Raw genomic sequence first — 27018 nt, forward strand, 5'->3', positions numbered from 1 at the left:
CAAATTGAAAATTTTGTTTAAAAATGGTCAGAAAAGTGGAGGAAATGTAATTATACTTGGAGCAGTTTTATTTCCAACAATTGTCTCTGGCTGGATAAAAATTTACTTCAAATGGAAGAAAATCAATCTTTTCATGACCCTGGCCCTTCAAGAAGATTTTTTTTTTCAGAATTGTCCCAAAAAAATAAAGAGACCAAAGGTATATTGCCAAGGAATTAATTTATAATATCTTACAGAAAAAAAACATGTTTTTTTATCTACATAATGCTGCAAATATTGCAGTATTGCTTTTAATTAATGACAAAGATTAAAAATCAATTTATTTCTAGAAATTAGAGATTCTTACACCTCGGAAGTTCTGCCATATGCTACAGTTTCTAATTTAAGGAAGGAACATAAAAATTAGACGGCAAAAGCAGTCCAACTAGGGTTTGAATTTCCAGAGAAAGTAGTCGCCACTAAAAATAGGTGAAGATTTACCCGCACATGGCACTCATATGGCAACAGAATATTGTCAATCAGATAATGAAGAAGAACTAGAATAAAGTGGTGGTGAATCATGTCATGAAGAAAATGAGTTTGAAGACTCCATTTAACGCATATTGCAATTTATGTTTTTTTTTCTTTAATTTAGACCAGATAACCTAATGGGTATTCTTTTTTTGACTAGGTTCGAAGCATTTTTCAAACCTTCTTAAAAACTATAATTTTTGAATAAAATTCATAGAAAATCCCCCTTTTTTAATATTTTTATACTAAACAAACTTAGTCTGAAATATATTTTGTTTATTCCTTGGACTGTCTTTGTCATGTTAATAAATCCGCCATTAAACCTAATAAGTCTAGAATTTGTAATAAAATTAAAAATATCCTATGCGGCACTTTTCGGCAATCTGAACCACTGTGCGACGTAACCAAGGATAACCACAATGAATAGAAGAATAGAGTGGAGAGACCATGTGGACAGGATGCCAAACAACCGGTTAGCGAAAATTGCTAAGGAGAAAAGACCCAACACGCCTCGACCGCCTGGACGACCACCTATGAGATGGTATGAAAGTTGGCCTTCATCATCCAACTGTTCTTAGGGAACTATTGAAGAAAACACAAGAAGAAAAAGACGAATAGAAGAATATAAAAAGAGTATGCTGAAGAGAGCGGATTTAGTTGAAGAGTTGATAAGTTAATAGTTAATTGAGAAGAGACAGTGAAGAAGCCAGTTAGTCAGTAGACAGTCAGTGAAGACAGCACAGTCAGCATGTCTCCGATATAAGTAATTCAGCATTCTATAAATCTAGTCTTGGTACATTTCCCAATTTTTGTTTCCCACATTTATTTTTGTTGTATATTTTTCCCTAATAAATGAATCTTTTTGTAATAGTTGTTTTAATCTAAAAAGCGAGAACCAGAACTTAAGCGAACCTAGCAAATGCCCCCAAAGCTAGGTCGTTACAATATGTCATTCTATTCAGAGTGTCATTTTCTATCAAATCAAGAAAATAACACCGAAGGTGTCATTTAAAAATCAGAAGTTGTAGTCATTTTCAGTTCAAGTGACCGAATTGAATACGTCAATCAATCCTGGTTTATGTATACCAAATCTTGTTTTTTTACCTGGTAAAATAAAAAAGTTATAGGTGTGAGCCACTTTTATTACTTATTTTAATTTTATTTTTGCTACTTTTTTTATTCCAAAAATAAAGACAGTATTATTAATAATTATCTTCTTTCAAAATGAAATATATTCTTCGTCCATCAACTAGATTAAAACAATATTTTCTATACGAACAGCAAACTAAACTTGTAAACTATTTAATCGTAAAATTTGAATAACGGAATATTTTCCTATACAATATCTACGGGTCAAACATAATGTGACATCTAACATTACATCACATCTTTTATACCGACACTTATAGTACCTAGTTATTGAATCAGAATATCTTAGTATTAATACCAAGTATTCACCATAAACTTGTATAGTATTTATTTAGTTTACTAATTATTATGAGTTACCTCTAGAAATTACATAGCCCAATATGTTAGTTGCTCTAGTGATTCTCACGGTTATTTCATTAAATGGGTTATGGGCCCTACCCAATAAACCCAACCCTTCGATAATTATTGTTGGAACTGGCCCATCTGGAATTGCAGCTGCCACAAGGCTCTTAAAAAATGATTATAACAATATAGTTATTTTGGAAGCGGAAAATCGCATTGGTAAGTAATGATATTGCACACACTTCTCATTATATTTTAAAAACTCTAATTATTTAAGAAAAAAATTATTTATAATTTTAGACAAAGCCCGTTAAGAAAAAAAATACTCTCCAATAAACCTCATTAATAGCAAAGTGAACCTAGACTTAAAGTGATATAAAATAAAATATAATAATTATAAGGACTACTTTTTTGTTTACAACAACTGTCCAATTTATAATACGGAATCCCAATCTATAATATTTTCTTTTTCAACATATTAGGTGGTAGAATAAACAGTGTAAAGTTTGGAGATGCCTATGTTGATCTTGGAGCAGAGTTTTGTCACGGTCAAGATGATAACATTGTTTACTCCCTGGTCAAAGATTTGGGAATTCTTCAGCCTCACACCTCTCAAGTAACTGCTTACACATCAAATGGAGAGATCGTTTCGAATACTTTGGCAAAAAAGATATTACAACTGGAAGAATTCCTAGAAGCTACAGACACTTCTCCAAGTCAATGTGATAATGCCCAATCTGTTGAGGAATGTCTGGATGTTCAGTAATATACAGTTTTCTATTTTAATTATAATGTTAATTAGTAATTAATTTCAGTTTTAAGTATCTTGCAAAAACAGGCATAGTAACCAAAGAAAGTGAGATCGTCATAAACTCCTATGATTGGGTAAAAAACCAACTATGTTTAATGGACTCACCTTTTGATCTGAACGATCTAAACATAACTTCTGCTTATAAGAAATGTAAAGGGGACTTAGGTCTCAACTGGAATGGATTAGGCTATAAAACTATTCTGCAAGTTTTAATGCAAAAATATCCTAATCCTGATAACCAGTTACCGATTGACGACAAGATCTTCCTCCAGAAAGATGTCGTTAAAGTCACGAATTGGCAACAAGGAAAGGTTACAGTAGTAACCAAGGATGGTACTAGATATAAAGCTGATCATGTGATATTAACTCCATCTGTAGGTGTACTCAAATCAAATTACAGAAGCCTTTTCAATCCGCCTTTGCCAAAAGAAAAGATACAAGCAATTGAGAATATCGGTTTTGGGGCAATTTTAAAAATCATGTTACATTTTCCTGACAAATGGTGGGATAATAATACTGATTGGGTTCTAATGTGGACTCCTGAACACAAAAAGAATCTTACTGCGGTAAGATATACTCAGTCCAGCAATATTTATACATATTTATTTATACAATTTATCAATTTTAGGAAAATTTGGATTGGTTAAATGCATTAACAGGTACAATAACAGCTGAAAACAATCCCAATGTTCTTATTTCCTGGTATGGTGGAAAATATGTTCCAGAAATAGAGGCTCTCTCTAAAAGTGAAGTGGAAAGAGGAATAAACTATTTTCTAACTGCTTTCTTTTCATCGAGTTATAACGTTACATTTCCGGATGAAATACTAAGGTAACTATTAAGTGATGTCTCCTCGGAGGTCAAAACCCAACATCAAAGGTCTTAACTATGTGCCTGTTAGTAATGTAACGAATACATATTCGCCATTTGCCTTCGTATCTGCGAATATTCAAAAAATATATATAAAATGTAAATAATAACGGGTAAATTAAACAAAGAAATATGTATTTTCAATAATGTTGAACTTAACATAGTATTACATTTATATTAATTGTAATTATATTAATTATTGTAATCAGCGTTCACTTTTTGGTATTAGTTTGGTTTCGTTATTATGAGTTATTATTAATAACCAACTTTTTGTTAGAAATTACCAAACAAAAAATAAGTATATTCTCCTTTCATATTTTTATCACTTTTTCTTTTTACATATACTTTCTTTTATTTTGAATTGAAAAATCTAAAAATAATTATCTTGTTTATCAGACTAAGGCAATAATAAACAAAACTAAAGAAAGCTTATTTTTAGCAAAAAAAAAACATTACCCCACATATTTCTATTTTTTATCTAACGTATTATTCTTTTAAATTTTTGTCATCTTTACATAAATCTATTTCTATTAGGACTAAAAATCTATTTTAAGCTCGATTTTAAGTCAAAATAAAGTCTTAATTTTTTTACTTAAAATAATAATCTACTTTCATAAATAAAAATACTAATAATAATAGCAAACAAGATATTCCACAATTAAACCTTTTTATAAATCGCACTTTTGAGGTCGCACCACTCTGGCACTTTGTGTCTTTGTATCGATTTTTTAATCGCGGTACGATCCCTTTAGACACACATTTATTAAGAATAGTTATTAATCTGTAAATAATAATAACAGCTCGCGTGGTTTTGCTAGTTCCATACCGGGCGCCTCCCCAGGTAGCGGATAGGGGCAAGCCTCCCAGATATGGGTGGTACCGGAGAAATGACGTCTACAGATCTGCACGTTTCTCGATATTTCATTTTTCCAATAATTCGTATTAATCTTTTTTGAACTAGGAACACAAGTAGTAAACACTAGTAAAACTTAATGGGGTCTAATAAAACTAAGTTGAATTTGAATTATAAATCAAATAAAATTAAAAATGTATTTTATATTCAAACTTTTTATTTTTAATTATGATATTGATAATATTTTATACTTATAATAACTCTTTAACAACAAGTTAATATTGACATTCGCATATCGGCAGCAGATATTCGCATTCGCATTGGCATTTACGAGTGTTTAAAAATAGAATGTCACTAGTGACTATGAGCCCCGCCTGTGGTGAAATATTGGGGCCCATTTGAAGGAACCCCCACCAAAAAAAAGGGGTTCTTGAGGTTCTAATGAGGTTCTGAAGGTTCTAATAATAGAACTTATTTTGTGTAGTCCTTTCAGATGGCTTTATCTCCACTGATCAGATCATGTCAGTTCCCCAAATGATTAAATGAATACTTACAATATATGTAGCTACATACCAACATATTTTATTTTAGAACAAATTGGTACTCAAACCCACACTTCAACGGAACGTATTCATACGAATCTGTCAAAGGGTATTTGGCAGCTGGAAGTAGATTGCCAGATAAGCTAGCCGCACCTTTACTAAGGAACGACAACACGCCATCTATACTGTTTGCTGGTGAAGCTACGCATCCTTATTACTTTTCTACAGTACATGGAGCTATAGAGACTGGTTACAGGGAAGCAGAGAGATTGATAAATATTTATAAAAAGTAGATTTGAACATCAACTGAACATTACAGACATGTATTATGTATAACTATAAATACCTTGTTTTGTGTCTTAACGAAATAAAAATTTTATTTCAATATATTTTTAATAATCAGATATCATAGTATATTTATTTGGCTAGGTGTAAGGATGCGTTTATGTTGGAGCTGCTATAAACGATAAAAGCAGTGATAAAAGCAACGACAAGAGCTGTGCAAAATTCACTTCTATAATGTGCCGTTCATAGTGGAGCTGTGATAGTAACGGCGATTTCTGCTTTGCAAGTAGACGTTGAGACCAAATCAATCGACTGAAAATATATTTGTTTAAAATGTATTGTATGTAATTTGTTTTAAATGTGATTCCGAAAATGAATTATTTTTAGCTTCAAATGTTGTTAAATATAATATTGTTAAAACTGCAGATAAAAAACTCAAATTCTGTGCACACCTAATAAATACCAGAAGGTACAAATTTGGAGAATTTCACAATTTCAATCTATTATGATGGTTTTATTTGTTTGGTCCCACAAGGCAGGTCTAATAAATATTTCACTTATTAAATTATCGGTATCCATGTCGATCACTCTTGATATAAAAGCAAAGAAAACAGCCAATCCAATTAGCGCTGCTCTTATCGTTGCTCAACTGCAAAGCGTGTCTCGACGCGTTGCTCCAATATAAACACCTACATATAAATTAATATAATAATATTCTTTGCTTTGCTACTATCGCTGCTCTTATCGTTTATCGCCTCTCCAACATAAACGCACCCTAATATACTACTTAATATCCGTGTGTTACATCGTCGACCTTAACATAGGAAATTCATGTAAATATTCAAAATGATCAATAAGTTTTTCCCATTTTATTTTACAGAAAATTTTATTTAAAACTTTCTAAAGAAATCCTTAAAATGAAACAATTTGTATATTTTGGGTAATTTATACGAATTCGTTTTTGAATTTGAGAAATACAAGAATACTCGCGGAAAATTCAAAATAATTCGGTGCTGGTTAAACAAACATAAGAATCACAAGTTATGTTACAATATGACAAATCTATTATAATTTTCTTCTAGGGAGATCTGTCAAAAATATCTGTCTGTTAAAAATTGAATTTGAAGGTGGCATATGTTTATTATTCCTATCAGGACCGCATTATTCCTTCAGTTAATTGAGAATTGTTGAATCTTTAATAACTCCAAAAGAAAATTGTAGAAACTATTGAAAATAAACAATTTGCTCCATTTTAAGGAGTTCTTTAAAAAGTTTCCAATATTTTATTATTATATTTTATTATATATTTAATAGTATTTTTTTCTGCATAAAAAATAAATTCATAATTTTTAAAATTTACATGGGATTTCCTATGTTCAGGTCGGCGCACAGTGTAACGAGCCTGTGTTAACCTTTTGACATTTGACAAATAAGAATAATGGTTCATCTCTCCAAAAAAATCCTTTATGGGTATTTTGCCACTGCACTGCAAAGAAATCTACAAAATAAAATAGTTATTTTTTGTAAACACTTCTGGCGTTAAACCTAATTTGACACGGCTTGTCAGAAGTTATGTTTACAGTTATACAAATTTGCCTAACAAAGAAAAAAATGCTTAACGTTTCGGAACGTTTATCTCTTTCCGTCGTCAGAAGCAAAAAAAATACAAAGAATAAAGAAAAAACTATTTAAAATATTTAAATTCAACTATTCGAGAACACTTTACTTATTTAAAACAGATACGTCTACAAGAAACCGTTGACGTTCTGTTAAAAATGATTTTTAACAGAACGTTAGGATTTTTTTGGAGATATGAATGATGAATCCGCCACATAAGTATAGACATTTTTTAATAATGGTTCAGTATTAATATTTACGTAATTTTGAAATATATATCTGCATACTTTATTTATTTACTTTAAAAATGTGCGATAGTAACATGTTGTCAAGAGTTGAAAGTTAGGTGTTTTGTTTTAGGAATTCATTTGAGACAGTTTATATTCTATTTTGAAATTAAATATAACTCCATGGTTAAAATAACATTGTGGAAGATTAATTTGCGTTAACTTCAAGATGCATAGATTGTTTGACGTTTACACTATGATATAATTGATCCAAACAGGCTATATCTGCTCATAATAACAAATATATCCACATATTAAATGCATAATAAAATGCTGACCCAGTCTGCTTCCTTTAAAGAAAATAACTAGAAATTATTTAAAACATATTATTTTTAATTGTAAACTAATAATTTCTAATAACTATGATAATTTATCGAAACACTGGCACTGGCGGAAAGAAAACAATTGCAAGTATTATACAAAACAAATATTATAGTTTTTCCAAACTTTGGTGAAAAGAAAACCATAGCAGGTAATAAAGAAGGAGGTGACTCCGCTGCCGGCGCTGGTTTCCAAAATTCGGTAGCACGAATGCCGGCTTCGGAAACTTCCCGCCAGAGACTAACCAACGCTAAACAAATGTAAATTAGTAAAAACCAAACCAACCAAACCAACCCCGCCAAATAGCTAACCTAACCAACGCAATCAACCCCACCAAATAACCAACTTAAACAACGCAACTAACACAACCAAATAATCAATCCTTTGAAATCAATCTAATATCTAACCCCACCAAAAAGAGTGAAACCAACGCAATCCGTATTTTGATTGCTATTAAATATTTACAGCTTTTTTTAAAAAATAAAAACAGCTGTAAAAAAAAATAAAAAAAGTTTTTGTCCGGCGTGAGATTTGAACCTCGGACCTACCGTTCACGCCGTTCACGATTGTTGAACCTATCGTTCACGCTCTTGCAAAAGTGGCTATCAGGTGTTACTCTCCGCCGTTCTTTCAGCCGTCAATGGAATCGGAGCCGGCAACCATTATGGTTTGGTTGGAGTCACTTTCAACAAAGAAACCCAATATTTTTAAAGAAAAATCTCCATACACTAAATGCACTAAAGAACAAGTTGTTCCAGTCTGCCCGCCCTAAAAAATAGCTAGGAAATATTTAAACACATTTTTTTTTCTATTCGGAATAAGTGGTATTTATTTAAAGTCTAACAAAAAATTGCTCTAACCTTCCCCAATCCCCTAAAAGAAATTTTGAAAAATAATAAATCATGCTCATCACTTTTAAACTACGCAGTGTTGCAAATTGCAGACAGATTTAAGTTGTAAGACCATTTCTGTATTCATTTAAGTTTTTCTACACACATAAATGGTGATTTTTTAAAAGTGTTTTTTTTAATTGTGCCACTTGCTTAACCTAAAATGGTTAAAATTAGCAATTAGAACCAATTTCCACCATTTTCACCATTTTGTGTCCACCACCAGTCCACCATTTTGAATCTGCCATCTTGTTTTTATGAGAAAATTTACTAAATTAAACAACAGCATTGTACAAATGTCAAATTGAGAGTCAATTGAAAAAGACTATTAGAAAAAAAAAATATTAGAAAATTTGTGGCATATAATACTTTATCAAAAGTTCATGTTCAATAAAATATTTTAGAATCCAGAAAATCTATAAAAACAATTAGAGTTTACTGTAATTTCATATTTAAAGTATATTTAATAATTTTAATCGAATAAAATATTCCTTAACAAAGTATTCATAAAAATATCATTTAATATGTAAAATAATCTGCAAGCTGCGAGTTCAATGGTTTTTAAACAATAACAGCAAACTAAAATTTACGTATAATACTATTAATACTTCATTTACGGTAATTTAATATCAATTTACTATCACTGCAAGATATAACTATGTTAAATATTGGCTCTATCATCATTCATTTAATTAATGACACATAAAGAAATTAAACCGACACTTTGTTAGAAAATATGGAAAACTTGAACATATTGGTATTATCACAGGATACACGAGCCATAGGTGTTCCTAAACAGTTTCATTTCACCCAAAAAAATCTTCGATGAAAGCCATTACCGTAAATATAATAATTTATCTTTTTTTGTGTTAGAACTGTTTGCTATTTAAACAATATATTTGTCATTTGTTGTTATCACTCTCAATATAGATATAAAATCAAAGCCTCTGACAAGTGCTACGCCAATGCTATAGGTCAATTGATTTAGAATTTAACACTTTTATCGAAGTATTTATAAAAAGAGTTCCTTCACTCATTGTTATTCGTATTATTTAGTCTTCGGTATGTTTTGTTTATTGGTGGTTCTGGCGGTGCTGGCGTTGGATAGGTCAGGAGCTGTACTTGGTACCTCTAGCCCTGCCATTGTTATCGTTGGAAGCGGTCCATCCGGTATAGCAGCCGCTACAAAACTTTTAAAACATAATTTTACAGATATAATAATCCTAGAAGCCGAAAATCGTATAGGTATGTATTAATATATACATGTGTAAGTTTAGTTATATTTTATATACAGGGTGGTCCCCGAACTCTATTCCGGATACTTCGGTAGCACATTCTGCAGACAAAAATAAGTAAAAAAAAGTTCTTATAATTGCATATCCTAAAATGGTTTAGTTTCGGAGATACAGAGTGTAGAAGTTTCATTTTTATTTCGATTTTTTCCAAATGATTTCTGAAGTAATGTCAATATTTGGATGAAAATTGATGTCTGGGAGTTTTTTGATATAAGAAATTTGATTTTGATGTCAATATGAATCCTAGTGAGCGAGCGCCACCTACATGTGTTAACTGTTTTGAAGAGAAATAACTTTTCGTCCATACCTGTATAAAACTACCGAGTAAAAAAATATACATTTACAACATTTCTTACGTAAAAAAGATCTCTTGGTAAAAATCGCTACGAGCTCTCGTAATATTTTCAATCGAAATTATCAATACCTGTCATAATAAATTGACATAAATTAGACATGTTGACTAAATAGTTATTAGGCTGAAATCAGAAATTTGAATGTTTTTGTGCTACACACCTACAGTTGTAGTCTAGAATCTGTCTTATCGGATTTTTTTCGAAGAAAATTTATGATTAATTTAAAAAATAAAGAGTTTCAAAATTTATCATTTCAATCAAAGAACTATCTACTGAACATGTTTATTTTTTGTCAATAATGACATATGTATTGACAATTTTCATTCTAAATATCTTGAGTTAGAAGTTGCTGGTAGCGATTTTTACCAGAGATATTTTTTACGTAAAAAAGCATGGAAATATATATTTTCACTCAGTAGTTTTATACAGGTGCGGACGAAAATTTATTACTCTTCAAAACAGTTAAAACACATGTAGGTGGCGCCCCCTACAAATAGGAGTCATATTTATATCAAAATCAAATTTCTTATATCAAAAAACTCCCAGACACCAATTGTTATCCAAATACTGACGTTACTTCAGAAATTATATTATATTGATTTAAGTCTTTAGGAATATATTACTCGACTTGAAAGAAAATGACTTAAGATTTAAATCATTTAAACTTTATGTTGAAATTGACTTCAGATTTAAGTCTGTTTGAAACTGACTTGTTGCTATTAACAGACATATTTAATTTATTAGGTGGAAGAATACATAGCATCCAGTTAGGGGATGCATATGTCGATTTAGGAGCACAATTCTGTCATGGAGAGGAAAATAATATTGTTTATTCGATGGTAAAAGATCTGGAGATCCTAAAACATTCAAATCAGAGCGTTCGATATGTTAGATCCAACGGAGAAATAGTCGACAAGGCCATAACAGAAAAGATTAGAAAATTCCAGAAATCTTTGGAAGCGTCTGAAGATGGTAAAAATGGATGCGGAGATGTCAGCTCAGTGGGAGAGTGTTTAAAAATACAGTAAGCTTTTACACATCCAGTTGGTCTTCTTCAGTAAATTTAAAACTTAGAGATTCCAGGCACCAGGCACTCAAAAAACAATAAAACATACAGGGTGTTTCAATAAACATGTGCCATCTGTCCTGGGGATATTCCTCACGTAACGTAAAAATAAGATTTTTTCACATAGCTCGATTCTGCTTTGTTTCGTAGGCTACAGGGGGTTAAGGTATTCAAAACATGTGCGCCACTGACATGTTTTCTCTTGTTTAGCTCCGCCTTAAAATACCGTATGATAAAAAAGACGGCGTCCAGTTGGCTTGGAAATGACTATCGATAACATTCCCCATATTATAGTTTCACATATAAAATGACAGCGATCTTCATTCTTCATTTCACAGCCATCGCTGAGGCCGTTTTTTTTCAATTATATTGTACTTTCAGAATAGGCTGAGTACAATATGATCGAAAAAAAACGGAATCGGCGATGGTTATGAAATGAAGATCGCTCTCATTTTAAATGTAAAATTATATAGGGAATGTTATCGATAGTCATAGCCAAACCAACTGACGCCGTTTTTTTTCGGTCATACAGTATATATATCAGTATGCTAACTGTCCCGTCATGATCCCATCAGTATTTACCCTCACACACTCAATATTATTGACAATTTTTGTAAATACTGTAAATAATTTATAGAGTTTGTTCATTTTCACGATGGCCCTTGGTAAAAAAACTTAATGTTAAAATTAAAAACAAAGTCCAAGCCACTGTCAAAAATTTCTTTATTAGTGACCGGTTTCGGCAATTCCAGCCATCATCAGACGTTTGTCAAAAACGGCTTGTTCGTTTAATTTTATACAGGGTGGTCCGAACTGTATTCCGGAAACATCGACTGCATATTCTGCAGATAAAAATGAGTAAAAAAGTTCCTATAAAGGTATGTCCTAAAATGCTTAGTTTCGGAGATACAGGGTGTAGAAGTTTCATTTTTATTTCGATTTTTTCCAAATAATTTCTGAAGTAACGTCAATATTTGGATGAAAATTGGTGTCTGGGAGTTTTGCGACACGAGAAATTTGATTTTGATGTCAAAATCTGTAGGGGGCGCCACCTACATGTGTTTTAACTGTTTTGAAGAGTAATAACATTTTGTCCGTACCTGTATAAAACTATTAGCTGGAAAAATATACATTTCCATGACTTTTTACGTAAAAAATGTCTCTTGGTAAAAATCGCTACGATCAACCGTTCTGAAGATATTTAGAATGGAAATAATCAATACATGTCATTATTGACAAAACTATGCACACGTTAAGTATAGTTATTTGATTGAAATAATAAATTGTTATTTTTTTAAATTAATCATAAATTTTTCTGCAAAAAAATGATGATTAAACAGTTTCTGTTGAACTTTTGGTACAAACAGATTTCAAATTTATGATTTCAGTCTAATAACTATTTAGACAACATGTTTAATTTATGTCAATGATGACTGGCATTCATAATTTCGATTCCAAATATGTCGAGAACCAGTACTCGTAGCGATTTTTACCAAGAGATCTTTTTTATGTAAAAAAAGTCGTAAATGTATATTTTTTTAATCAGTAGTCTTATACAGATATGGACGAAAAGTTATTAGTCTTCAAACCAGTTAACAAATATGTAGGTGGCGCCCTCTATAAGTAGGAGTCATATTGACATGAAAATTAAATTTCTCACGTCAAAAAACTGCCAGACACCAATTTTTATCCAAATACTGACGTTACTTCAGAAATTATTACGAAAAAATCGAAATAAAAATGAAACTTCTACACCCTGTATCTCCACAACTAAGCATTTTAGGACATACATCTATACGAACTTTTTTTCTTATTTTAATCTGTAGAATATGCCGCCGAAGTTTCCGGAAGACAGTTCGAACCACCCTGTATATAAAATAAATTGCATACCTACGACCAGTGGTGTAGCAAGGCGGGGTCAGAGGGGGCGGTCCGCCCCGGGCGGAAGCCCTCCGAATACCTGCGGGCGACAAAAAATTGTTATAAAGGCGGCGGATGGATTCTGTAGGGGCGGCAAAACTTCTTTCTAGAGGCTCTCCGCCCCGGGCGCCCCTAAATCACGCTACGCCACTGCCTACGACAATACAACAGAAATTCGCACCGTACCAAAAACACACAGGGAGATCATCAATACATCTCTGCTGGTTGGAATTGCCGAAACCGGTCACTAATAAAAATAGTTTTGACAGTGGTTTGGGACTTTGTTTTTGATTTTAACATTAAGTTTTTTACTGTCAATAATATTGATCGTTTGAGGCACCCTTTAAAGTAAATTTACACGAGTGAAGTCAATTGATCACGTCACTTGAATTCAACTGACTTGAATGCACATACCGAGTTTACACACTTCGTGTCAAAAAGGTTCTGTTAGTTGATTCAAAATGCGACAATGCGTAAGGCTGTACTACAAACTGCCAAAAAGAAAGTTTATTACGTAAAAAAACAAGACGTAAAAGAAGAATATATCTCAAAAATGGATTAGCCGCTGAACTACTTATAGAGTAAGATCCCAGAACGATCAGACATAACTTATTTGCACAAGGATGAAACCTTAGGCTCTCAGCAGTGCTCTCATGTGCTTTGAACACCGGCGTGTTTGTGCGGGGTTCGCCCTGTGACACCATGGCAAATACCAGGTGAGAAAGGTAACTAACAGAAATAAATGAACTTTACTTATTTTTACATGTCTGATTTTTACATATTATGTTATTAAAACAGCTATTATAAAGTTATATTTAATCAGTCAGACAGATTATAATAACCAAACATCCTCTAGTGACTATGAGCGCGGGAAAATTATGCGTTTCAGAGTAAAGTATTCAAATATACACTTTGCTTTCGATTTGATATTTTTGCATCTCTATTTAAATAAATAAGATTAGTTGTAAAAGTGAAAACAATACATACTTATGGAGCCGATCGGCAGACTATTTGAGTGATGCTCGGCTCCATAAGAATTATATTGATTACAATTCTGCAACTACATAATCGGCCGACTAAGAATTGTATATCACCCCAGGCTTATTTTCCAATATTTCCTTTTACAATATCCAAACTATTTAAAAATGTATGTCAGAGAATTCATGGTGTCTTGTTTTTCAAATTAATATTTTTTTAGAAAATATGCGATAATTGTTTTGAGTAGTTTATATGCAATAAATTAATTTACTTTAATAATTATTAATTATTACTTTAATAAAACAGCTCATCTTATTTAAATAAAGATGCAAAAATATTAAATCGAAAGCAGTATTTTAAAAATATTTTTAAATACTTTACTCGGAAACTCATAGTTCTCCCGCGCTCATAGTAACGACTGAATATTTTTTGTGTTTAGAGGATGTTTGGTCATTACAATCTGTCTGAATGATTAAATATAACTTTATAATAGTTGTCTTAATAACATATGTAAAAATAAGTAAAATTCATTTATTTCTTTTAGTTACCTTTCTCACCTGGTATCTGCCAAGGTGTCACAGGGCGAACCCCACAAACACGCCGGTGTTCAAAGCACATGAGAGCACTACTGAGAGCCTAGGTTTTTTCCTTGTGGGATTGGACTACTAGGATCTTGGACTAATGGTGCGTCTAATACTTTATTATCTGAGGTTAGAAGATCCTAGAATTTATAAAAAATGTAAGGGTGGATGCAAACCAATTTAAGTTTTTATTGGGAAAAGTTGCACATATAGTTAAAAAGACACATTAATGCGTACCTAATGCTATTTCTCCTCGACTTAAGCTAGAAGTTACCCTTCTTTCCCTAATTTTGAATTCTGGACTCTCTTGTGTTCCATAGACACTCGTATTTTTCATATAAGCTAACAAATTTTACAGAACTTTCTTGCGACCATCTATTTGCCGCCATTTTAAAAACACCACTTCTTGAATGTCAAAAGTTAAACAATAGTCAACTGAAACTTGAATCAACTCACTTGATCAATTAACATAATTCGTCGAGTTTAGACGGTCAGATTGCATTCATGGCAATTGAATTCAAGTGAATTGATCAAGTACTAGTGTAGACTAGTGTAGACGCACCTTAAATTAAAAAATTTCTTGAACAAGCGGATTGTTACTTTGACCATTAAATATATTCTGATGTAATTTCCCATAAGAATTGTTTATCTGTTATCATATGCCCGCCATATATTTTTTGAATACCATCTGAACTTGATCATAGAACGTTTTGATCATATTGTATATTTTATCTTTTCAGAACCTCTCTATTTACGAAAACCATCACAGATCACAAGGAATCCGAAATAATTCAAGATTCTTATGACTGGATGAAAAACCACCTAGCTTGTCTAGATTCTCCCCTGGACTTGTGCGACCTAACGCTAATTTCCGCCTATAAAAAATGCGATGGCGACCTAGGCCTGAACTGGAACGGATTAGGATACAGAACAATCCTAGATATCATGATGCAAAAATACCCTAATCCTGATAACCAGTTACCGATTGACAATAATATTTTACTACAAAAACAAGTGGTAAAAATCAACAACTGGAACCAAAATGGAAAAATGGTTATTGTTACGGCAGACGGTGATAGGTATAAAGCAGATCATGTAATTCTGACACCGTCAGTTGGCGTTTTAAAGGCAAAGTACAAGAGTCTGTTTAATCCAGCTTTGCCTGAGGATAAAGTAAAGGCGATAAAAAATATCGGTTTTGGGGCTACTGTCAAAGTAGTCATGCATTTTCCGGTAAAATGGTGGGATGGCAACGCCGATTGGCCTTTCATATGGACAGCAGAAGACAAGAAAAAACTTAAACAGGTTTGATAATTATTTTTCTATTATTATTTGTCAATTCTTAGTGCAACCCAATCCATTAATTAAAATAATAAAAAAGAAGTATATCAACAAACCTGACGAAACTGCAAAGGGGTTTTAATATGGTGAACTTGATTTCCGATGAATATGGTGAACTGGCATTTCTTTTAAGATTTTTGAATGTGAAGTAAGGTACACATAATAATTTTCTGGTTGTTCAGAGAGGTTGAGACTGAAAAAAATAAAATATAATGAAGTAAAATAGATATGTGTTTGCTTTTAGGAAAATCTAGATTGGTTATCAACAATATCCAGTACGGTTCAAGGAGAAAACAATGAAAAAGTTATTATTTCTTGGTTTGCTGGAAAATACGTCCCTCAAATTGAAAATCTGTCAGAAGTTGAACTACGTAGAGGCTTGGAACGTCTTCTGATGTCATTTTTTTCGGCAAAATACAATGTGACACTACCTGACACAATCATAAAGTAAGTATAATTAAGTGATGAGCAAATGCAAGACTCTCTCGGTCTTGGTCTTGCAGGGTCCAGTCTTGGAGATGGTCTTGCTGCAAGACTCTTGGTTTTTTCCAGAGGCACTTTCTACATAGAAAATCTTTAAATAAATAGTTTTAAGTAATTTAATGCAAATGAAACTTAAAAAAAAATTAATAAAGAAACAATATTTGTCTGGTTTTTTGAATACCGGGGTGCATCTCAAAAGTGGCTCAACCCCGTAACTTTTGTATTTTTTCAGATAAAAAAACGAGATTTAGTATATTGGTATATGACATAAATTAGAATTGATTGACGTATTCAATTGTTTTTGGTCATTTCCTGTTTCGCCGGAAATGACTACAACTTTTAATTTTTAAATGGCACCCTCGGTATATTTCTACTTTATTCTATAGAAAATGACACTCTGAATAGAATGACATATCATATTCCAACTTTTGACATTTTCGAATATGGTTTATTGGAAATTGTAACATGCAGTTCATAACGACAATTTGAGTCGAAATACCAAGTGTGTAGTACCAAATTATTTGTAAATAAAATGCTTTTTCCGGATATGCTAATGAGCCACCCTTGTTCCATTTAAAAAAATTGAGATATGATTAATAATACGATTTGGGCATCTTTTAACCGGCCAGGATAAGACACGAAAAACATTAGACGATCAAAACTATTTTACCAAGGCTCCTTGATTAAAAATTAGTGTTTTTAACACAGCCATGGCATTATGGATTGAAATTTAAATTACGATTTTTTTTTAAGCGAAAATGTCAAAAGTTGACATATGATACGTCATTTTATTGAGTGTCATTTTCTATCGAATAATGTAGAATGTTGTAGTCATTTCCGGTGAAACGGAAAATGACCAAAAACAATTGAGTACGTCAATCAATCCGAATTTATGTCATATACTAACATACCAAATCTTTTTTTCACCTGAAAAAATAAAAGTTATAGGGGTGAGCCACTTTCGAGACGCACCCAGTATTTATATATTAAATCTGTATAGGTTCCTTTAAAATTGTATGCAAAAGTCAGGAAAACACTATTTGCAATAAATTAAAACAATAATTTGGAATAAATAAGTCACTTTCTATTACTCCATGTAGCGCAAGATCGAGAACGATACAGAGATAGATATTGTTAACATGGCAGTCGTCAACGTTCACTAGGAACATGACACTTGAAGAAGAAGAAGTCACTTTTTATATCACATTTATTTATTTGAATGGTTCAAAAAACATGAGCGCCTAACATTTAATATTCGGTGTGTTTCGACAAAAAAGCTTTTTATAAGAATATATCATACGTCATATTGCCGAATGTGGTGTATGGCATAATATAGCATACGGCTATCATTAATCACATATTTACTGGGAATTATTTCGGAGGAATAATTTTTTATTATTTTTTTAAATAGATAAAAATTTCGTTATTTACTTGTTTTTAATTATCATCTATGAAAAATGATATGTAAATAAAAAATGTAAAAATTGCAAGACCGCAAGAATCCTCCGTAAGTCTTGCACTTGTAAGGCTAAGAACATAGTGGAGTAAGTGCAGCGACGAGGCTAGCGGCGATCAAACAGCGCGACATCAGGTCAAAAAACAAACCTGTGAAGACAAGTACGTGTGAACATAGTAAGGCGATCTGCTCGAGAGCGAGCGACCGGTTAGATCGAGCGGCGAGATCGATTCAAATAATTTTGTTTTCGTCGCTCTGTCATGTCGCGCTGTAGAAAATGATGGATTCCCAAAAATTAATATATTTAGTATTTGTAAGAGAGATTTTATGGAATCAGAAAGATAGTAATCGCCATAACCTTTACATTTTAGATAAGTTATGAGATGAAGTCCCAACAAATTTTCGTAAACTCCGGTTTTTGAAAATTTCATGTTCACTACACCTTCTAGTTTATTGGTTTCGATCAAGTTTAGATAAATTATGAGAATAAGTGGCAAATAATTTTCGTAAAGGTTATAAAACTTGCCACACTCTCTCCGGTTTTTGAAAACGGTTTCGAATCAACCAAATGTTTGCGACGGCAAGTCCAACACCAGTCTCGCTCATCACTAGTAAAATTATTAGAATTCTTATAGATCTCGTAATATCAAAAAATTTTATGATCAAGTTTGACAGTTAAAGAAATTCTACTGTAATTTTTTCATAATTGTTTATCCAAATCAAGCAAAATTGTTTGATACATCAAAAAAAAATCAACTAATTATATTTTCTAACTTTCAGAACGAACTGGTACTCAAATCCACACTTCAGAGGCACATACTCCTACGAGTCGGTAAAGGGCCACTTAATAGCCGGAGATAAGCTACCAGATAAGTTAGCTGTGCCGTTAGTAAAGGCAGATGGAACGCCATCTGTGTTGTTCGCCGGGGAAGCTACTCACCCGTACTATTTCTCAACCGTCCATGGAGCTATTGAGAGTGGCTACAGGGAGGCAGATAGATTAATTCGTTTTTATAATATTAAATAAAATGTTTTTAATATGTATTAATAAAAAGATAAATTTAAGAATACTGTGTTTCAAGTTCAACTCTATTTGTAATTATTTTTATCATCATAAACTTATTTAAAAACCTCTCTATAACTAAATAAAATTAAAAACATGTTTGAAAAATAAAATGTAATCATCGTGGTTATCAGGCTACAAGAAAAGTTATAAAAAAGAAAGATAAGACTACTGAAAAATAGATTTCCTCAAATCACCAAAACGGTACGATACGATCACAAAGTTGTACATATGATAAGGATATGATCAAGTGGGCTTTGTTTTTTGATAATTTAAAAAAATCTAAGGTACCTCCCTAACTTTGTCCAACGACAGAAGTGACAGCCATTTCGACAGAACACATGGCAAAAAATGGCAGAAAGAAAAAATGAACATACTATAATTTCATATAAGAATTGCAGAGACGTCCACTCTATTTTTTAGCTGTTTACTAAACAGAGGAACGTTAATATATAGAAGTATTAAACAAATTAATTGCAAGATATTACAATCTCAATATAAATAAGCGTCAAATATTTTCAACCAGGAATCAATATTTTTAAAAATAATTTACAATCTATAGTGACGGAATTTTTTTATTAAATACGGCTACGAGTATTGACCGCATTTTTATCATGTTTTCTTTAGGAATCAGAAATATTCGGTTCTTCTGAATGCAGCAGTATTTTTTAAGTAATAATTTTGATAGCTCTCAATCTTGTGATATTTTTAAATATTGCGATGGTCATTAACACTTACAGCAAAATAAAAACATTAAATTTCTACTTGATAAAAAATTACTTTTATGTTTAAGAAACGAAAAACAAATAAAAGCAGTTCAACGCATTGTAATTATTTATTAAAACCTGAACTAAATTTTTGATGATCTAGTAAAATTGTCCTGTACTTAGCAACTCTTGCCAAATTTGGCGCAAACAAAAATATTTTAATTATCTAAAATTAAGATAAATTGAAAAAAAAATCATATATCTAATATACCTAACCCTTTATTTACAAAAAAATGAACAAATATATAATAAAACATATTTAACATCAGTTTAAAGCTGACAAAGATACACTTTTTTCTAGAAAATAAAATATAACAGATACAAAATTGACTTTGAATTTATGTCGCTAATTTTTGTTACGTTATCTAGGTGATATAAAAACATTTAATTTATAGATTTGACTAATAAAAATTATAAATATTAATAGAAATAATTTATCTTATCATTATATTATGTTAAAATTTATATAGATCACCTAGATTAGTTAAAAGTAAAGGTTTTATAAAGAAATATACATCATAAACATTTACACATAATTTCTATTATTTTCTTTTATTCAAAACTAAAAGTTATCACAAAGGAATAGTTGTCGTCATTCAATGGTTGGCGAAATAGTTGAGCATGTTGCCAAGAAGTGTCGCCTTTACCTCCAGACAGACTTGCTGTTAAACTAATATTGCTACTGCCAGCAAATGCACTTGTTTTAAACGCATTTGCCTCTGAAATGAATACAAAATGAGATACAGAACAATTTGCCATACCTATTTGAAGAAAAAACACTGCCATACATATTTGAAAAAAGAATTAAGACTAAAAGTTGCCCTCTCTAATCGAGTGTGCGAAATGCTAGACCGAGCGCATTTTAAGAAGATGCCAGGAGCATCATCAACAGTTTGCTGGTGAACGCCTTCTCGTCCTATGTCCATAGCGTCCTATGTCCATGTCCGGCTTACCGTTTTCCGTTGGCCAGCTTATATCGCGGCAGGTCTTATCGCTTTGTGAAACTGCGCCACTGAAGCAGTTAGTGGCCATTAACAACCGCTTGCAGGAAGCGGGAATATCATTTGGCATCATGAAGTTATCCCGTGAGCTATCTACACTCATGGACAAAATTATCGAATATTTTTTGTTATCACTATTACTCGAACAAGATTCTATATGATCGTTGTAAATTAATAAATTTGCTAATGTTATTCGTCTAGTAGGCGATTATATTCATTTGTTTTAAAATATTTTGACATTTAATTAGTTTTAATGGCGTATATTTTCTATAGCCCTCTGAGATTTAAAAATTCCTTACATAAATCAAGAATTATATTGAATTAAGTGATTTGTAGTGAATTTAAGTAATTTCTTAGTGATCTTTATTAGTTGTTTTCTCTATTTAAAAGAAATATGCCACCAGTGAGGTATTGCAAAACGGCCGCAAAAGGTGTAAATCGGCAATTGATTGGCGTTTTGTGGTACTTAATTCTACTAGAAATCACACATTGACATCCACATACCTCAAAAATTAGGTACTAAATGTAAGACAAGTTAATGTTAGTTCGAGAACGGTTAGAAGAAGATTAAAGGATGTGGGTTTAAAGCCAAGACGGCCTGCCAAAGTTCCACGTCTTCTCCAAAATCACACAACTCGTCGATTGCAATTTGCCAAAACGCATATTCAGTCCCAAGTGGCACAAATGTGCCTAAAATGGTTATATAGAGTGTAGTGTGCGTTAAAAAGTCTCCGATAACTCTTACAAAATAATATTGAGTACATTCCAAAATATTTATAAAACTGTTTTATAAAAGATTTATAAATATTTTAAAAATAACATATTTGTCTCAGTTAAAATATTTTTGTAGCAAGCATCTGCATTTTTGTTTTTTAGTTATCAAGAATAAAATTATAATATCGTGTATTTATAGTGACCAAGATAAAACTGATTTTAAAATGGCAAAGTACACATATGTTCTATTTAAATGACAGATATGGCTAATTTAAAGAAAGATGTAAATTGTATAAAAAGTATATCGCCTAACACGTTCCAGGAGTCAAATTTTCCTGCGGAGCAAATTTTACTGATATTATATATCCATATTTGTGGAAATATTTTAAGGTGCTTTCATTTTAATAAGATTTTGCAGTTATAATAAATATTTTATTTTTAGGAAATTACTGCAAAATTACCTGTAAACTGGAAAATCGACATTGTCCAATATCCGATATTATTGAAAACTAATTCGTTTCTTATAAATACATTTATTTTGAATTAAATTTCGATTATTTTGTTTTGCAAATCCCGACTCGATAAAATGGCCGACATACAGTCGTCCAAATTCAACATAAAATCATGGCGTCGACTAACAAAACATTTTTGTTGCTTAGGGAGCAGTTATACAATTAACTTGTTTTACAATGATGCTATACAGAACATATTTGTTTTATTACTTAAAATAATGTCGGCAAAATACAATTAAATTCGTCTATATATTCCGGTGCTGTCCCATTTACAACAATAAAATTATAGACGTCTGTTTTTAAATTCGCTAGTAGGTTCATCAATACTTAAAACATAGAAAGACATTTTAAAAAATTAAAATTTTCATCGATTTTTCTACGGCAAATGATTAAAAAAAATACATAATTAAACACAAATTAGACTTTTAATTATACTTCCAGACTTTATTTTTATTCTGGCGACATTGGATGGCTTTCTTTCCTTCACCTTTTAGATACGAACGCCACAGAATAATAACGTAGAAATGGGCCTCACTACTATGTAGTCGAACCTGGTTTTAATATAGCAATATTGTTGCCCTTCACGTGTTATCCCGCTATTTCAAAACATGATTATTTTTTATTCATTTTGCTTATGTTATTTATTTTTTGTTAGCTACACTTAGACACAAATATGTTTAATATCAGAAATAAAACCTTTCAGTTAGAAATACTTGACATTTTAAGTTTTAGAGATAAAATCACAATTTTAAAATATATTTTAAACTCTGACCAAAACCAAACTTTGAGGTTAGTGCTATAGTATGTTTATAGAGTTTCCTAAATAACATTTTTGTATTAGGGAAAACACTTTTGTTTTTTAATCGCTTTATAAGAATTTTAATTCGTTTCTTTAACAGCAATTATAAAATTGTTTTCTTAGAGTAGCGGTCGCGACTAAATTATTGCGAAGATCAAATTGTTTTATAAATCAGTCGTAAAAACAGCTATAAAACATGTCGATAATGTTTTAATAAACTAAAATGCATATTTTTATAGCTATTTTGTAATTGTTTTAAATTATATTATAAATCAATTATAAAATATATCTAGCTCAAGCATAAATATTTGTATAAGATTCGTTATACAAATTACCAGTGACTGGTATATTGAAAATATCCTCCAAGATCATGTTTTGCCATATGTAGGCCTCATTGGATATTACAGATTCCTATTTATGCACGATAATGCTCGACCACATGCAGCTGGCATAGTGACTAATTATCTTGATATAGTCCAGATTCAAAGATAAGACTGGCCACCATATAGCCCAGACTTAAATCACATTGAGCATTTGTGGGATGAGCATACAACGAAGAAATCCTGTACAAATACACTAGAAGAGCTTCGATATGCGATTCAACACGAGTGGACTGCAATTCATCAAGAATATATTCAAACTTTAATTAGTAGCATGCCGAGAAGGATGCAAGCAGTAATTAGAGCTCGAGGTGGGAATACTCGTTATTAACTATTCCCTATTTTTCCATTCAAAAGATTTTACTTACTTACTTCTGAAGCATTTAAGTTGAAACTAAGTATCCTTCATTTTCATAAATTTAACATTAATTTTTTTTTACGATTTACTGTCAATAATAATTTAATATTCCTTATTTAAAATGTGTAAAATACATTGTTCTTTCTTGTTTGTTGCATATTATTCATTAAAATTTATATACATGAAAACATTTTTGAAAATTTAAAATATTCGATAATTTTGTCCATGAGTGTATTATTTCTTTTTATTAGCTAGTGATAATCTTCATATTAAACTGAAATGATAATGTTCATATTGAACTGATACAAAAAATTACTACTCGCGTTTTCATAGTGAATTTAGTAAATATCATACATTATATCCACAACACACAGCTCACCATCAAAAAGTTTACGAATATTTCCGCATGGAGAAATAAACATTGAATTCATTGTATATTTCCAACAAAATTGAAAACTATTTTAAAAAATGCTGCAATTTTGAAAATACATAGATGTACACAAGATAGTTATCATTAAAATCGATTAATTTTTAATAATTTTGTAAGCGAATAGCATGAATTGTGTTAAAGCATAACCTACATTGGAAATTTAGAAATGAGCCGAGCAGGGTAGATTAAGTTTGGGAAAGCGAGGAAGTTGAATTGGTTTCAAAAAGGGGTTGCGATGATAAAATTGTTGAGCGGGTGAGGCGGGCAAGCGACAAAAATAAACAATAATTAATTCCGGTAAAAGCAGTTTAATCCGGTTGAAGTTGGCTGACTGGTGCACTTATAGCCACGCCCATACAGTTGTCCCTCTATTTTTCACCGCTAGTCTGCAACGATAAAGCGAGAAGCGGGAAGCCGGTGCACTATGGACGTTCCCTAAAGGCGGCTACAGACGTTCATGCATACTTGACAAGTGTACTTGTGCAAGCGTTCTTGTACATGTTCGCATTGACTCCACACAATACAAGCGCACTTGAACAGTTTTAGTCTGGCTTTAGTAGGTAAAAATGGACGAAGAAGACGCGCTACTTGCAATGTTCGTTATTCTGCTTAACCAAAAAGGAAAAAAGAAAACCCGTTGATTTTGGTGCAAAAACTGGCTTCTAAAGAGAAATATCTATTCGCATAATAATATTTTAAACGAATTTAAGTTTTACCCTGCTGATTGGCACAATTATTTACGAATGAATGAAGAAACATATTTGCCAGGTTACTCCTTTTATTGAAAAGAAATTGTTCTTAAACTTTTTATTTTTTTACAACCGAATCGCAGTTTGCAGTTTTATCAATTTCTTGCAATTTTGTAATTAAACTTTTATATGCAGCCTCTCTTTTGTTTCTATTATGGTAGTCCTTTGATTTTACTTGCCATAAACAAAGAGATTCTCTATAAATACTAATGAACTCCACCGATACCTCACGCAAAATTTTCATGTTCACTAGCCATTTTTATCGATCTTCTGGTAACAAACAAATAACTAACAAGCAATAAACCCATAATAAACCTACTAGAATCAACTTCAGGCTTGCGCAAGTTTGATACACACGTTCATGCATACTTGCGCAAGTCACTGGGGCATGAATAAAATTCGTACAAGTCTATGCCACTTGCACAAGTCGAAATACTTGTACATGTTTGTTCCTACACACGTTCAACATTCTTATACAAGTACGCTTGCACATGTGCACTTGTCAAGTATGCATGAACGTCTGTAGCCGCCTTAAGACAGTGCCGCGCAAAACATTCTAAATCTGATTTTATAGCATTAGAACAGAGATGTTAGACTAAAAATATCTAAACTAGCGCTCATGGATCACCGAATCGTCAAATCGCAAGCAAGGAGCGGTCGCTATGCAGTCGCGTCACTGATGACGGTCCTGGCTCCTTCTTATAATACGCCCACTTTACTTTGATGATGCCAAAAAAGGGAACTGTCATCGATCGTCATTTTCTAGTCAACTAGATGCCGTTTTTTTCGATCATACGACATTTCAAACAATACTAACTATACTTTTCACATTTAATTTATTTAAAAAATTCAGATTGTTGAATAATTGAATAAGCCTTTTCAAACATTTCTTAGTAAAATTTTTTTGACATTACCGAGTACTCTTGTCAGATCGTCTGTACAATAAAAATTAAAAAGTTGACATTCCTAGTTTCAATGCATAAAAATTTCAAACTTTTCAGATTAGATTCGTCAATAGAATATTGACAATATATTTCGTCATAGATTTTAAAACGTTTTTATTGAACGTTTTCATGCATCCGAATATTTTTTTACGGAATTAGAATGAAATTTAGGCTTTGACTGACGTTTATTGGGTTTTTGATGTTGCCATGGTAACCTTCGTAAAAAATGGGCAAATAATAATAATACTTTACTTGGGACATTATATGGTTTATTATTATAACTTGATGTTAGAAAAAGTAAATAAATCCTACCTTTCGTTATTTCCAAAGATAAATCACCACTGTCTAATTTTACATTAACATTCCCGTTTTCAAATGTACTAAACAGAAAATTAACTTCTATTGTAGTCAATCTCCTTTCTTCACTCTGAATTTGAAACTTCCAAGTAATTGTACCCTCTGATCCTCCCTCTAAGGCCAAAATGACCAGAAATCAATTACAATTACTAAAATAATAAACTATAAATAATACCTTGCCTGGCTAAATAAACTTGTTTCCAGTCTAATTCTTTTTTCATTAAAATATTTGAATGGTTAAATGTTCCTGAACTCCAATGCTTCATTTCAGTTGACTTTTTACCATTAACTAACATTTGATATACATCACTGGAAGATGAATATTGAATTGTTACAGTTTTATCATTTGGATCGTCAGGATTTATGGACCAAACATGTTGATGCTCTCCATCACTATCTGTGGTTTCACCACGTAATAAGCGCCAGTCTAAGTCGCCAGATTGTCTACCCTGATTTTCTTCATCATCAGGTTTCCTAAAATTAAAATACATTACACTTTTCGTAACGTACCCACACAATACACTAGCTCAGCATTTCTTAATCTTTTTCAGTTCGCGGACCCCTAAAAAATCAAGCATAATTTCAAGGACCCCCCTAATTTAAAAAAAAAACAGAAATTTAAGGGCAAATTATTTTAGTACCTACAAAAAAAATATATTTTTATAAAAATTAAAAATACTGTATTAATGTGCAGGTTGGTGCTGCTTTCTTGCAACCAAATTAGTAATATATGGATTGATACGGGTATAAAGTTACGTAGTTGTAATCTCAAATCGGATTCCAATTGTAATATGTTTCAGTATTTGTTTTTGATATATACAAGAGTAGAGAATGCCTTTTTACAGAGGTATGTGGATAAGAAAAACAGTAAATGTTTCAGTGCTTCTTCTGATATTTCTTTATAAACTTTTTTTAAATTCATCCAAAAATTTGATACAGAAATTTTCAACATCTGCGTTGAAACAGTCTGCTATTCACTTTTTATTTCTATCGG

The 27018-nt window shown here is 31.7% G+C and overlaps 2 protein-coding genes across 2 annotated transcripts in view; one reads left to right on the forward strand and one right to left on the reverse strand.

Annotated features, from left to right (window-relative positions):
- The first annotated feature begins 1854 nt into the window (after positions 1-1854).
- On the forward strand, positions 1855-18977 carry LOC115890282. Its single transcript, XM_030910461.1, has 10 exons — positions 1855-2220; positions 2484-2763; positions 2817-3378; positions 3441-3643; positions 5127-5366; positions 9487-9722; positions 10870-11149; positions 15411-15975; positions 16256-16458; positions 18731-18977. Exons 1-10 carry the CDS (start codon positions 2040-2042, stop codon positions 18975-18977), a joined length of 2997 nt encoding a protein of 998 aa, XP_030766321.1. The 5' UTR covers positions 1855-2039.
- A 1003-nt stretch (positions 18978-19980) lies between these two features.
- LOC115890245 (peptide-N(4)-(N-acetyl-beta-glucosaminyl)asparagine amidase) overlaps positions 19981-27018 on the reverse strand; it is a 29571-nt gene continuing 22533 nt past the window's right edge. The window contains exons 7-9 of the mRNA XM_030910424.1: positions 26200-26498; positions 25980-26138; positions 19981-20499 (exon numbers count right to left, since the gene is read on the reverse strand). Of these exons, the coding sequence (XP_030766284.1) occupies positions 20333-20499; positions 25980-26138; positions 26200-26498 (625 nt within the window). The 3' untranslated portion in view covers positions 19981-20332. The remainder of the gene's footprint in view (positions 20500-25979; positions 26139-26199; positions 26499-27018) is intronic.

This window comes from Sitophilus oryzae, unplaced genomic scaffold, assembly GCF_002938485.1.
Source record: "Sitophilus oryzae breed Bouriz unplaced genomic scaffold, Soryzae_2.0 scaffold_860_pilon_pilon, whole genome shotgun sequence".
Lineage (NCBI taxonomy): Eukaryota > Metazoa > Arthropoda > Insecta > Coleoptera > Curculionidae > Sitophilus > Sitophilus oryzae.